General features: G+C 39.1%; 1 protein-coding gene across 3 annotated transcripts in view; it reads left to right on the top strand.

The window, feature by feature from the left end:
• The first annotated feature begins 233 nt into the window (after positions 1 to 233).
• The window catches only part of RLIM (ring finger protein, LIM domain interacting), a 36,504-nt gene continuing 21,581 nt past the window's right edge, over positions 234 to 15,156 (top strand). Inside the window, exons 1-2 of one of the 3 annotated variants that reach the window (XM_060292463.2) lie at positions 789 to 803; positions 2,277 to 2,342. In XM_060292463.2, the coding sequence (XP_060148446.1) occupies positions 2,325 to 2,342 (18 nt within the window). In that variant the 5' untranslated portion in view covers positions 789 to 803; positions 2,277 to 2,324. Of the gene's footprint in view, positions 452 to 788; positions 804 to 1,318; positions 1,436 to 2,276; positions 2,343 to 15,156 lie in introns of those variants that run through there. The other 2 variants (XM_060292462.2, XM_030847194.2) reach the window with 2 other exon arrangements.

A 15,156-nucleotide genomic window follows, 5' to 3' on the forward strand; every position in this document is an offset into this window, starting at 1 on the left:
CGAAATTTCTCGCCACAATTCAAAATGGCGGAGGAGGGTGGGGCCTGTCACATGGTGGGCGTCACAGCGGTTTTCCTTTTCCAGGCCGCGGCCCGCCTTGCCGCGTCGTCAGCCGGCAGCCTTCTCCTCCCACTGAGCCTTTTCAAGCAATCGCCTGGGATTGGCTACTCGGCTGGGAGTCGGGCTGCGGGGCCCGGACGCGGCATCATCACTTCCTGTTGTGGGCAAGCGTTTCCTGTCGCTGCTTGGTAACAATGGGGAAGATAATGGCTGCCTGAGCAACGTCTCCGAGCAGGCGCTGGGCTAGAGGCGGGTCTCAACCAGCGACTCATCGGAGGCGGGCTTGAGAGCGGCGGTAGGGGAGGCGCGCAGGAGCCCCGGCGGCGGCGGCGGCGGCGGCGGCGGCGGCGGCGGCCGGACCGACCGAGTCGGATCCCGACACTAAAACCGAGTAAGTGAAGCCTTGGGAATCCTGAGAAATGGATGGAGAGCGAGAGGAAGACAGCGGAGCCGCGGTTACTGCGTTCTCTCAAAATGGCCTGAGTGGCGCATCGTGGCGGAGGCTCAGCGCCGCCTCCGGACCCCAGGCGCAGGTTGCTGCGGGGGGCTCCGTGGCGTAGTCGCCGCTGCCATTTTAGTTGGGTGTATGGCCGACAGGCTCTTTGAAGAAGGGGAAGGAGGTGGGAAGTACTTCCTCTTCGTGGCCGCTCGAGCCGCGGCCGGGGCCCTCCAGAACCTTAAGAATTTTGGGCAGGCGATTTTCGAGTGTTGGCTTCAGGCGTGAGAATCTTTGACCGTCTCAGGTTTTTCTCTCCTCGGTTCTCTGGAGACTTCCCTCGCGTCCTCCTCCCCCCCTCCCTTTTACATGGCGGGCTTGGGTTTAGGAAATGGGGGAAAAATCAGGCTGCTCTAAGTTAGATGCTGAGAACTTGCGGGCCTTTATATTTCCCAGGATTTGCAAAACCCCGTTTTGAGCCCTTCTGCAGGGCACTATCAATTAGGCGCCCCCTGGGGCCACGATGACATCTTCCCTGAGGATCTGAGGCAAATGTGGTTTACTCCCTTGCTCGAATAACCCTGGCATATCCTTTGGCAGATATCACTGCAAGGATCCCCCCAAAAGGGAGGGAAAAGCTGTTGCGTGTTTGTTGTTTTTCCCTGGGTGAGGGTGGGAATTGGGCCAAATGATTTTGAAGTTAATTTCCGTTCAATCCGTGAGCAACCCAACCCCTCCCCCCTCAAAAAAATGCCTAAGGGTCTCGGCTTCTGCGGGCGGTACCTGCCACGTACGCCATAGCTTTAGTAACTAGTATTAACCGGTTGGGCTTCTGCTTCCTGAATACTCAGTCCCTTTTTCCCTTATGCTGATTAATTTCAAGATGGAGGAGACAGCCACGTTCCTTCCCTAGACAGTTTCACCATACTTATTCCACAGGTTAGTCCGGGATTCTGAGGACTAGCAGGCTTGTTATTTAGGTCATTCTTTAGTTTGGGGGCAAGAGGAAGCATTTATATCAGGTTGTCATCCACTGTTTGCAAGGTCCCAGAATAATTTTTTGCTGGAAATAAGGAGCCCGCATTTCCTGAATCAGAATTAAGCGCAGTGGCTTTGGATGATTGAAGGAAGAAATAGACATACTATTACTAATCATTTTTTGATTCTTCTCCTTATTAAAGACAGAATACTTATATCACCCCATCAGGTACATTATGTCCGTCCTGGATGACTTGAGAGCAGGCAGGCACAGTTATCGCTCCCCCAAAATCGGTTTTCTAAGTTGTAAAAATAAAGTACCCAGGAAGACCAATCTAAATATCTTTTAGTTGGATTTTAGTATACTCTTACTGAAAAAATGTTTTTCTTTAGCCTAAGATGTCCTGATGATCTTTCATACTTTAATTACTGCCTTAGGCTAGTGTAATGTGCCAAATAAGTTTTTGGAAGTAACTGAGAATCTGAAAATAATTAATGGTCTCATGAGAAAAGGCCTATTTTAAGTAACTTTATATTAAAAGGTAGATTGGCTCTCGGCCTTTAAAGGCTATCTTATATATAACATATAAGATTCCTGGTTCCCTCTGACCTTCTCAGTCTCCCCAAATATCCTAATACTAATGTTGAGTTACGTTGGGTTGTGGTGAGTGTGTGTGTGTATGTATGTGTGTGTATCTGTATCTAAAATATATAGGATATGTATTTTTTTGGGATGTGTCTGTTTCAAAGAAAATGTCTATCTTATAAAAGAGGAAGAATAATGGATTCTTTTTTTTTCTAGAGCAGAGAGTGAAGAAAACTAAAATCCAGTTTATTGTATTACAATACTATGTCATATAACAGTCAGGTAATTTATTTTTTGTTGCGTCTCCTGATGATTTATGTGTAGAATGCATGTTTAAAAATATTTATTCTGTTTTGCAGGCCCTGTAATTGGATGGGCTTATTTGATATATGTTAGTTGGTCTTGGGTATTCTTCATGATCAGAATGGGTGTTTTTCACTGGGAATTCAAAAGGTAGTGTTCCTGAGTAGCTGGAACCTCATTAGTGCTGTACCTGTCAATTTTTTTCCTTTAAAATAACGTTTGAAATTTACCAGTACCTGTATGGAACAGAAAAAACAATACAGAAATTTGCTGCCTTAAATTACTGTTGGAATGAGATGGGTATAAATAAATAGTGTTTAAATGTTTATTGAATAACAAAATGAATTATCAGTAGACTGTATTACAGGAATATAATCTCATTATTTTGTGTGACATTCGATTTTTTTCCTTCAAGGTCCAAAAAGTCATAAATGATATATAATACTCTAATTGGTATTAACTCCTTTCACCATCATTGTTAAGGTAGCCACATAATTTATTGCCCTAGCCAGGATGCTTTTAAGAGCAAAAGGGACATTATTAATAATGCATCCAGGTGCAAACCTGCATTGTCCCAGGCAAACTGCGATGGGTAGTTAGCCTAAATTCATAACTAATTTGTATTGAATACTTATGTGCTAGGTCCTGTGCTTCACATGCATCATTTTGTACTCCTTACAGCAAAGCTTCATGAGGATGTTACCTATTTTACAGAGGTAACTGAGACTCAAAGGAGAGATTAGGTAATTTGTCCTCAATTACATAGCTAATAAGTGGTAGAGCCCCCATTTTAACTCAGGTCTGTCTGATGCCAAAGTCACTAAGGTTTTATGTCTTTAGACTTAATTGCTATCTAATTAGATTGGAAATGCAAAGAAAATGAAAGGTTGTAATTTTTAAAATCTGTAGGTTATTTGCATCAAAAACTTTTGTTAAAGGAAATTTGCTTTATGAAGCAGGTGAGACTTATTTAGCAATTACACCCTCTTTTTTGGTCTGTCAAGGTTCCTATTTCAGCTGTTAACTGCTTGTGAAAAAGTTTGATAAACTTAATTTAAAATCAGAAGTGGCTTTAAGAAATAGCTTAATAATGAAGTCATCTAGAACTGTTAGGCTGATTGGATATATTCTTTCAGATTAGTGAACATGTAGTGAGGCCTTAAATAATACAGTAGATCAAATGCATTTATGGAATTATAATGTGTATATTACTTTTCCCAAAGCTCTAGCGGTTTGGGAAATAGAGCAAACCACTCACCAACCTCCTGTTCCCTTGATTTACTGTAAAGTAGATAACAAATTAGAAAGTAAAAAGTCCTCTGTCAAACCCAGACCAATCAGGTGCTAGAATTTTGGGCCACTGACTAGGGCTGGGACATGTTTTTCTTTTGTAAGTCTAATTCCTTAACATTTCTGTATAACACAGACATTTCCAAAACTTTATGGCCCATTGATTTTAAAAAGTATCCAACTTACGTGATCCTTTGACATTTTGATACCCAGTGTAAGAAAGCAGTAACACTTCTGTGTCTATTTTTCCTTCGTTATTTTTTTTTCCAACCTGGAATATGGAAGTTTCCCAGATAATCAAGCAGTTCATTTTACATGTAAAAATCTTGACAATCTTGAACAATTTGGGAATATATTTGTGAACTTGTGGTTTTGCACTTGAAATATATACTTGATATTTTTGCTGTAGATATTCTTGTATTTTAGTGCTTCAACCCAAGGTTTTAATTTCATTAGTCATAATATCACCAACATATGTGGGAGACAAATATCTGTAGACAGTGCATGGTATATGTATGTAGATTTGTGGACCTCTTGCAATAATTTCACTACTACAGGTTTGGCTGCTATTACAGCGTTTACATGGTGATGAACGTGATACTTTCTGTGGGGGAGAGGAGATATTTGTGTTCAGTGTTTTCAGTTTTTTCTGGAATGAAAAATGATCTCTTTCCTCTTGTTCTTCACTTGAGTGTATGAAGAAAGGATTTAACTCTAATTACAATTTTCATTTTTTATTGACCAAAGTTCCTGTTAGTGTCAATTACATCTAAGATGACCATATAATTTATCCAAACTGGGACACTTAGGCGTGAAAGAGGGCCATATTAATAATTACTACAGGACAACAGTTGTAGACTGCTACTCTTCTGGACAGACCGTGGATATATGGTCAACTTTGTCACCATTTCTGTGTAGGAGCACTGGTTCAGGGATCACAGTTGTCAACGTGTTTGGTTCTGTAACACAGTATTGTTTTCCTCAAACAATATAGCAGTCATTTGTATTTGTGTAGATAATATTTTCTTTTTTGGTCAAGTGATTTTAATTTTAAAAATTGACTTCACTCTTTTAAATAGTTCACTTTGGTGGAAAACTTATTTCTTAAAAAGTAGTACTTTACCATGAGATATCATCTCACACCAGTCAGAATGGCCATCATCAAAAAATCTAGAAACAATAAATGCTGGAGAGGGTGTGGAGAAAAGGGAACACTCTTGCACTGCTGGTGGGAATATGAATTGGTTCAGCCACTATGGAGAACAGTATGGAGGTTCCTTCAAACACTACAAATAGAACTACCATATGACCCAGCAATCCCACTACTGGGCATATACCCTGAGAAAACCAAAATTCAAAAAGAGTCATGTACCAAAATGTTCATTGCAGCTCTATTTACAATAGCCCGGAGATGGAAACAACCTAAGTGCCCATCATCAGATGAATGGATAAAGAAGATGTGGCACATATATACAATGGAATATTACTCAGCCATAAAAAGAAACGAAATTGAGCTATTTGTAATGAGGTGGATAGACCTAGAGTCTGTCATACAGAGTAAAGTAAGTCAGAAAGAAAAAGACAAATACCATATGCTAACACATATATATGGAATTTAAGAAAAAAAAAGTCATGAAGAACCTAGGGGTAAGACAGGAATAAAGACGCAGACCTACTGGAGAACGGAGTTGAGGATATGGGGAGGGGGAAGGGTGAGCTGTGACAGGACGAGAGAGTCATGGACATATACACACTACCAAACGTAAGGTAGATAGCTAGTGGGAAGCAGCCGCATGGCACAGGGATATTGGCTTGGTGCTTTGTGACCACCTGGAGGGGTGGGATAGGGAGGGTGGGAGGGAGGGAGACGCAAGAGGGAAGACATATGGGAACATATGTATATGTATAACTGATTCACTTTGTTATAAAGCAGAAACTAACACACCATTGTAAAGCAATTATACCCCAATAAAGATGTTTTAAAAAAAAGTAGTACTTTACCAATTAACACCAAAATTGCCAGTAATCAGTGACATTTACATTAATAACTTAAAAATAAACACATGAATCTTTTGGGTTTTTGAGTCATTTTTTGACTTCTTGAGAATAATGAGAAGTCAGAATTGAGTTAGTGTGAATAAGACCAAATTCTAATTTAGTGGCGTAGCTTGATAATAAAAGAGCATGAACTGGGTTGAACTGGGTAATTGAAGATTAAATTCACTGTCTAAAGTACTTGAGTGAATTGAAATGTCATTATAATGGTTTCTTTTTTTAACTAACTTGATCCTGTGAATTGGCAGCATTTGGCTTGGTCTCCATCCTTTGATTTGTTGACATTGTTAATATTCTTCGGTTTAACTGTTTTAGAGGGTTGTTGTAAATCAGAATTATTTGTGAGCTGCAGACTTCCTGCCAAGAGATTAGACACATGCTGAATCCTTTTTTTCCTGCTGTCCTTTTCAAGTGGTAGAGGTAGAAGAATATAAACCAGGCTAAGCTAACATTGCCATGCAGATATTTTATAATCCCATTTTGCTCTAGTAGTATCAGCAGTGGTGGAGGCCTTAGTAGCATCCTCTGATAGGCCAGTAATGGAAGTGATCAGCAAATTGTGTGGGTGGTGAGAGGTACCGTGCAATAAGTAAAGGCAGTGAAATATAAACCCTGCCCTGTTTTTTAAAGAGGAATGCTTTATATTTCTTTAAAAAAAAATAAGATAGTCATAAAAAGAGACAGAAGTGTATGAGTGAAATAGCAGTAAGAAAAGCACAGCTTCTAAGCTTACATCCTAGTTATTCATGTTTTTTCTTAAGCTTTATTTTTCTGACTTAGTATTGTAATGTGATGCAGGTTATATCTTATTCATAGTCACAGATTCATAGAATTGGAAAGGTATCTTGTAGATAGCTTAATCCAGTACTCTAATATTGATGGAGATCCTGAGACACAAAAGGTTAAATAAATTGGCCAAATTTACAGTTACTGTTACAGCCAAGAGTAGAATCTAGTATCCTGTCTTTTTCCATTTTCACAGAGCTAAATTCCACCCTGCTACTCATAGAATAAAAAAGCTATCTGGTAATCAACCTTTGATTTGCTACAAATGCTGTAAAATTTTAATGAAACATTCTATATAGGAACAATTCCCAACACTTTTGTATATAACTACATATACGATGGTATTTTATTTTCATGACCTCAGATTCAGCAGTTCTTTGTGATTTGACCTTTTTTTGTTTTTAACTATATTGAGTATTTTTCATTTTGGTGATGATATTATTGAGCTGACATTTTCATTATTCACAAGGCTTGCATGTCATTAATTCTCATCTACTCTGAGCTTCTTAATGAAGAAGCTCTGTTGCAAACACAATAATGTTTGCCCTTCTCTTTTCAGTATGACACATTTTTATGTTGGTACCTATGTTTTTTTTAATTGGCATGTTGTGCTTTAGAACACTATAGAGTTTTGGAGCTTGTATGAACACATCCAAAAGGTGACGATGCTCAAGGTATAATACTTTAGTAGTTGGTTGGTATTAGGTTACCTTGATTCCTCCCTCACACCATACCTTTTTGGTTTTTTGTTGTTGTTTTTGTTTTTCTTGTTTTTTTTGTTGTTGTTTGTTTGTTTGGGTTTTTTTTGGCAGTACGCGGGCCTCTCACTGTTGTGGCCTCTCTCGTTGCGGAGCACAGGCTCCGGACACGCAGGTTCAGTGGCCATGGCTCACGGGCCTAGCCGCTCCACAGCATGTGGGATCTTCCCAGACCAGGGCATGAACCCGTGTCCCCTGCATCGGCAGGCAGACTCTCAACCACTGCGCCACCAGGGAAGCCCTACCTTTTTGTTTTTGTTTTTGTTTTGTTTTGTTTTTTTACCTTTTTGTTTTTAAAAAGAGGTTATTTCTTCCAGACTTAATAGATGTGGCTTATTTTAAAACTGATATTCACACAGGCATTTGAATTCCAGAATTCAGTTTTTTAAGTCTGTTGTTTTGTTAACGATATATTTTAGTGCCTTAAATCTTCTTAATTGATGCAGTATGTCCATTGAATATAGTATGCATGTACTTATACTTAGCACCAGGTCTTCTGACCCATTAGTACTGAGCAGTATGTTTTCTATGTTTTTTTTTGTTTTTGTTTTTTTTTTTTTTTTGCGGTACAGGGGCCTCTCACTGTTGTGGCCTCTCCTGTTGCAGAGCACAGGCTCCGGACGCGCAGGCTCAGTGGCCATGGCTCACGGGCCCAGCCGCTCCGCGGCATGTGGAATCTTCCCGGACCGGGGCATGAACCCATGTCCCCTGCATTGGCAGGCGGACTCCCAATGACTGCGCCACCAGGGAAGCCCGCTTGCTGTTATTTTTGATATTATACATTCGTCCCTATTCTATAATATATACTCAATTCTCATTATTCTTGTAGATATTTTCTATAAACTCACCATAAGCACTGAATTAATGAGTACTGAATCCCAGCCCCTAGGGGAAATATGCACACACACACACACACACACACACACACACACACACACACAGTGGTAAGTAGACAGATATGTATGTATACAAATATCTCAGATTATGATCTTAAATTATAAAATCAATTCTTGGTAGTTTCCATTTTCTTTACAGTATTTTCTTTTTTTTTGCGGTACACGGGCCTCTCACTGTTGTGGCCTCTCCTGTTGTGGAGCACAGGCTCCGGATGCGCAGGCTCAGCGGCCATGGTTCACGGGCCCAGCTGCTCTGCGGCATGTGGGATCTTCCCGGACCGGGGCACGAACCCATGTCCCCTGCATTGGCAGGCGGACTCTCAGCCACTGCGCCACCAGGGAAGCCCCTGAACAGTATGTTTTAACTGACTTTTTGCCCTAACGTTATAACAAAATTACATTTTTTAAAGATTGGCGTACGTGGATTAGGAGAATTAAATGAAATACTTTTAGCAGTGGTTAGAAACATAGTAATCTGCATAATTTTTATTAATATATGATAATGACTGTAGGAGAATTGGAGATCACTAAAAATGCTTTAAAATTCTCAAGGTGAATAAAATCTGCTTTAAACTCCCTAGTTACAGAATAAATCTCAGGTTTGGTTTTCTTGCTGGCTTTTCCTCCCCGGAATTAAATTTACCTGACACAGTCATACATTTATTGACCAAATGAGTAGTTTTTGAAATGACTGGGCAAATTTTCTAATTTGGCTGCTTGTGTTCCAGGAATGGATTTGGATATATTGGCACACAGTATTCTGAAAGAAATAAGGGTAATAAAACATATTATTTATCCGAGGGGCAACTCTATTTAAAACAAAAATACTAAAAGTTGACTTATTAAAAAATAAGCCCTGCTGGGTTCAGACTGCTTATAAAAGCTGTTTTGTCATTTTGGAAGTTTTCGTACCGGAAATGAACATGGTCTAAATAGCTCACAGTGAGGATGAATACGTTGGACATGCCTATTGGGACTGAAGGAATGTATTTAGTTTATAGTCTTGTATACTACAAAGCTACAGTAATCAAGACAGTATGGTACTGGCACAAAAACAGAAAAATAGATCAATGGAGCAGGGTAGAAAGCCCAGAGATAAACCCAAACACATACGGTCACCTTATCTTTGATAAAGGAGGCAGGAATGTACAGTGGAGAAAGGACAGCCTCTTCAATAAGTGGTGCTTGGAAAACTGGACATGTTCATGTAAAAGGATGAGATTAGATCACTCCCTAACACCATACACAAAAATAAGCTCAAAATGGATTAAAGACCTAAATGTAAGGCCAGAAACTATCAAACTCTTAGAGGAAAACATAGGCAGAACACTCTATGACATAAAACACAGCAAGATCCTTTTTGATCCACCTCCCAGAGAAATGGAAATAAAAACAAAAATAAATGGGACCTAATGAAACTTCAAAGCTTTTGCACAGCAAAGGAAACCATAAACAAGACCAAAAGACAACCCTCAGAATGGGAGAAGATATTTGCAAATGAAGCAACTGACAAAGGATTAATCTCCAAAATTTACAAGCAGCTCATGCAGCTCAATAACAAACAACCCAATCCAAAAATGGGCAGAAGACCCAAATTTCTCCAAAGAAGACATTTCTCCAAAGAAGATATACAGACTGCCAACAAACACATGAAAGAATGCTCAACATCATTAATCATTAGAGAAATGCAAATCAAAACTACAATGAGATACCATCTCACACCAGTCAGAATGGCCATCACCAAAAAATCTAGAAACAATAAATGCTGGAGAGGGTGTGGACAAAAGGGAACACTCTTGCACTGCTGGTGGGAATGTGAATTGGTACAGCCACTATGGAGAACAGTATGGAGGTTCCTTAAAAAACTACAAATAGAACTACCATATGACCCAGCAATCCCACTACTGGGCATATACCCTGAGAAAACCGTAATTCAAAAAGAGTCATGTACCAAAATGTTCATTGCAGCTCTATTTATAATAGCCAGGAGATGGAAACAACCTAAGTGTCCATCATCGGATGAATGGATAAAGAAGATGTGGCACATATACACAATGGAATATTACTCAGCCATAAAAAGAAACGAAATTGAGCTATTTGTAATGAGGTGGATAGACCTAGAGTCTGTCATACAGAGTGAAGTAAGTCAGAGAAAGACAAACACCGTATGCTAACAGATATATATGGAATTTAAGGAAAAAAATGTCATGAAGAACCTAGGGGTAAGACAGGAATAAAGACACAGAAGTACTAGAGAACGTACTTGAGTATATGGGGAGGGGGAAGGGTAAGCTGTGACAAAGCGAGAGAGAGGTATGGACATATATACACTACCAAATGTAAGGTAGAGAGCTAGTGGGAAGCAGCCGCATAGCACAGGGAGATCAGCTCCGTGCTTTGTGACCGCTTGGAGGGGTGGGATAGGGAGGGTGGGAGGGAGGGGGATGCAAGAGGGAATAGATAAGGGAGCATATGTATATGTATAACTGATTCACTTTGTTATAAAGCAGAAACTAACACACCATTGTAAAGCAATTATACTCTAATAAAGATGTAAAAATAAATATAAAAAATAAAAATAAGCCCTGCTGGGTTAAGCCTGCTTATAAAAGGTGTTTTGTCATTTGGAAGTTTTCATACCGGAAATGAACATGGTCTAAATAGCTCATAGTGAGGTTGAATACATTGGACATGCCTATTGGGACTGAAGGAATGTATTTATTTAAAGTTTATAGTCTTGTATACTACAAAGCTACAGTAATCAAGACAGTATGGTACTGGCACAAAAACAGAAAGATAGATCAGTGGAACAGGATAAAAAGCCCAGAGATAAACCCACACACATATGGTCACCTTATCTTTGATAAAGGAGGCAGGAATGTATAGTGGAGAAAGAACAGCCTCTTCATTAAGTGGTGCTGGGACAACTGGACAGGTACATGTAAAAGTATGAGATTAGATCACTCCCTAACACCATACACAAAAATAAGCTCAAAATGGATTAAAGACCTAAATGTAAGGCCAGAAACTATCAAACTCTTAGAGGAAAACATAGGCAAAACACTGACATAAATCACAGCAAGATCCTTTTTGACCCACCTCCTAGAGAAATGGAAATAAAAACAAAAATAAACAAATGGGACCTAATAAACTTCAAAGCTTTTGCACAGCAAAGGAAACCATAAACAAGACCAAAAGACAACCCTCAGAATGGTAGAAGATATTTGCAAATGAAGCAATTGACAAAGGATTAATCTCCAAAATTTACAAGCAGCTCATGCAGCTCAATAACAAACAACCCAATCCAAAAATGGGCAGAAGACCTAAATTTCTCCAAAGAAGACATTTCTCCAAAGAAGATATACAGACTGCTAACAAACACATGAAAGAATGCTCAACATCATTAATCATTAGAGAAATGCAAATCAAAACTACAATGAGATATCATCTCACACCAGTCAGAATGGCCATCACCAAAAAATCTAGAAACAATAAATGCTGGAGAGGGTGTGGACAAAAGGGAACACTCTTGCACTGCTGGTGGGAATGTGAATTGGTACAGCCACTATGGAGAACAGTATGGAGGTTCCTGAAAAAACTACAAATAGAACTACCATATGACCCAGCAATCCCACTACTGGGCATATACCCTGAGAAAACCATAATTCAAAGAGAGTCATGTACCAAAATGTTCATTGCAGCTCTGTTTACAGTAGCCAGGGCATGGAAGCAACCTAAGTGTCCAGCAACAGATGAATGGATAAAGAAGATGTGGCACATATATACAATGGAATATTACTCAGCCATAAAAAGAAACGAAATTGAGCTATTTGTAATGAGGTGGATAGACCTAGAGTCTGTCATACAGAGTGAAGTAAGTCAGAAAGAGAAAGAGAAATACCGTATGCTAACACATATATATGGAATTTAAGGAAAAAAATGTCATGAAGAACCTAGGGGTAAGACAGGAATAAAGACACAGACCTACTGGAGAATGGAGTTGAGGATATGGGGAGGGGGAAGGGTGAGCTGTGACAAAGCAAGAGAGAGGCATGGACATACAAACACTACCAAACTTAAGGTAGATAGCTAGTGGGAAGCAGCCACATAGCACAGGGAGATCAGCTCCATGCTTTGTGACTACCTGGAGGGGTGGGATAGGGAGGGTGGAGGGTGGGAGACACAGGAGGGAAGAGATGTGGGAGCATGTGTGTATGTGTAACTGATTCACTTTGTTGTAGAGCAGGAGCTAACACCATTGTAAAGCAACTGTACTCCAATAAAGATGTGGAAAAAAATAAAAGCAAACAAAATGAAAAAAAAATAAAGTTTATAGTCTTGGCATATATTGGGAGGCAGTTGTCCATTTAGTGAAAAGTTGACTGGATTTGGAATCAGGAGGCCTGGCTTTAATTACTGGCTCTTTCCACTTAGTAAGCACATGGCCTTTGGTAAATCACTTTGTCTGTGCTTCTGTTTTTTATCTGTAAAATAGATTTGGTGGTTCCTACTTCATAGGATTGTTGTAAGGCTTCATTGAAATATAGGTGAAAGGGCTGTATGAATAGGATGGTAAGTATTGCTTATAACTAGGAAGAGACCTAAGTGATTTAAGAACAATTACACATTTGTTCTCTTGTTTTATTGGTAAGCTTTCCCAGAAATATTTAAGTTTAAAAATGGCTGATGCTAACCATATACTCAATCCAAAATTTCTGACTTGTGCACATGAATATTATAACTGAGTATAAGGTAACTAAAAAGATTTAAAATCTTCTCTTTTATGATGATAGAAGGAGCCCGGGGGAGGGGGATGGTGGGGATTCTTTTTTTCTCTTACATAAGTTAAACTGGAAATGTACCACAATGTTTTTCACCACAGAGTAGAATCTACAGACCCATTTTATTAACATAATTCTTAACTGATCTTTTCACACCAAAATGGAGAGAGATCTGTATTTCATCATTTGGACTGCAGTCTCCTGACATCTTTGTCATGCTTTAACCTTTAAAATGTTAGTTTTCACTTACCAAACAATAGTGACATTACATCTGTCGGGCTGAACTGAACTTGGCGGTTTAGAATTATTACATTTTTTTCATTTTTATACCACTTAGGTAGTGAAGGGACTGCTTAAAATGAGACCAGGTTCATTTGGGTGTATGTTAGTAAGATGATTTTACAAGGCATTTGAGGGCATTGCTTACATTCAGGATTTTCTTTTCTTTGAAGATGTATTGATAATTACTTCTAGTCCGGGGGACCTTGGCAGGTGTTACAGCCGTAACTCACCCCTTAAATGTCCATACAGGGTAGAGATGTCTTGCCAGTGCTGGAATCTCTTGACCACCACTCCCAACCTAGGGCAAGTGCAGAATGAGGCAGAAAGAATGAAGGCTTTGGGCAAAAGTAGGGGAGCAAATTGGCTTTTTCTCTCCCTGTGCCCTAATCAACTACAAGAAACAGACTGCATTTTAAATGGAAATCTATACCTTAGCAAAAACATTGTGTTCTGTTTAATGAAGCCTTGCCAGTTTGGTTGCAATTTTGAAATAAATGAGTGCGTTGCAGGGATGCCATGTGGGGAAAATATTTTCCTTTATTTTCTCTGGTGTAGGCAGGGGGAAAGGAGAGCGGCGTGTTATTATGGAAGTAATAGTAATTTGGATTTGTTCACATGTTGCTTTGTGAGTGTGTCTCGTTGCTAAAACTTTGAATTAAAAAGTAAAATTAAACCAAAATAAAAATCCTTCTTGAATAGAATAAAGCAACCTCTAAACTCATCAGGTGGGAGCTATTTAGGATTTAACAGTCTGTAAAATCACAGTGTTTGGGAGGGTTTTGAATGGAGGTATGACTTTTTTGTCTCTAGTTTCCATGTAGGAAATGTTAGAAATTCTAGAATGTCAAGAGTGAACTTGAAGATCGGTGAGTGTAGGAAAGAATCATCTATCCCATGTGTTTTTGTAGAGTATTATTTTATTTTTGGAAAATATAAAGGAGATGCATAAATAGTGGGTTTATAGAGCATAAACTATACATTGAGAACACTTTAAAGCTCTTTCCATATGTGGGGTTGCTGTCTTACAAACAGATTCTTTAAAGCTGCACTGTCCAATATGGTAACCCCTAAGCACATGTGGCTACTGGACACTTGAAATGTCACTAATTAACTGGAACTGAACTTTTAAGTTTCTTTAATTTTAATTAAGCTAAATAAAAAACTGAAAGTGTAAATTTTTTCCATTAAACACAACTTTGTTGTTTCATTAGGACTACATTTCACTTTAATGAAGGTTTAGCATTCAACTTGAGATGTGCTGTAAGTGTAAATTACACACCAGATTTCTGAGACTTAGAATTTTTAAAAAATATAAAACATCTCGCTAATTTTTGTATTGATAACATGTTGAAATGATATTTTGGTTATGTTGGGTAAATAAGATATTAATAAAATTAATATTTCAAAAATATAAAAAGACCATGTAAGGCAGGAAGTGACACTAGTGGTACAGACAAATGCTGTGTGCAGAGATGGATGAAAAATTTGATAGCTGAGATAGTAATAGCTTCTTAGGTGATAAGATTTCATTAAACCTTGAGGCGTGAGGGAAATGGGGAAAGACTAAGCGGGGGCTGAAGGAACAGCATTAGTAGAAGTGTGAAGGTAGTAAAGCGCAAAGTGTGTTGGAGGGAGGGGATGGGGCAATATAAGTGGACTGGTCTTACCAAGAAAACATTATAACAAAATTGTGCCACTGGGAATATGTGGCTTAGTATGACCCTAGGCCCAGAATAGAAAACCGAGGGGCTCTCCATCCTTAATGACATTTTAGTCCAAAGGGTCTTTTGAAATCAGTCTGTTCAAACTCCCACCTAATAAGGACAAACTCCCATCTAATATCTAGCCTCTGCTTGAATATTTCCAGAGATTGGTAATAGCTTGCTTCGAGAGACTGGTTACATCTCCACTTTTAGACAATCTTATTTGTTAGACTATTAAAAGA

Source organism: Globicephala melas, chromosome X, assembly GCF_963455315.2.
Source record: "Globicephala melas chromosome X, mGloMel1.2, whole genome shotgun sequence".
Taxonomy (NCBI): domain Eukaryota; kingdom Metazoa; phylum Chordata; class Mammalia; order Artiodactyla; family Delphinidae; genus Globicephala; species Globicephala melas.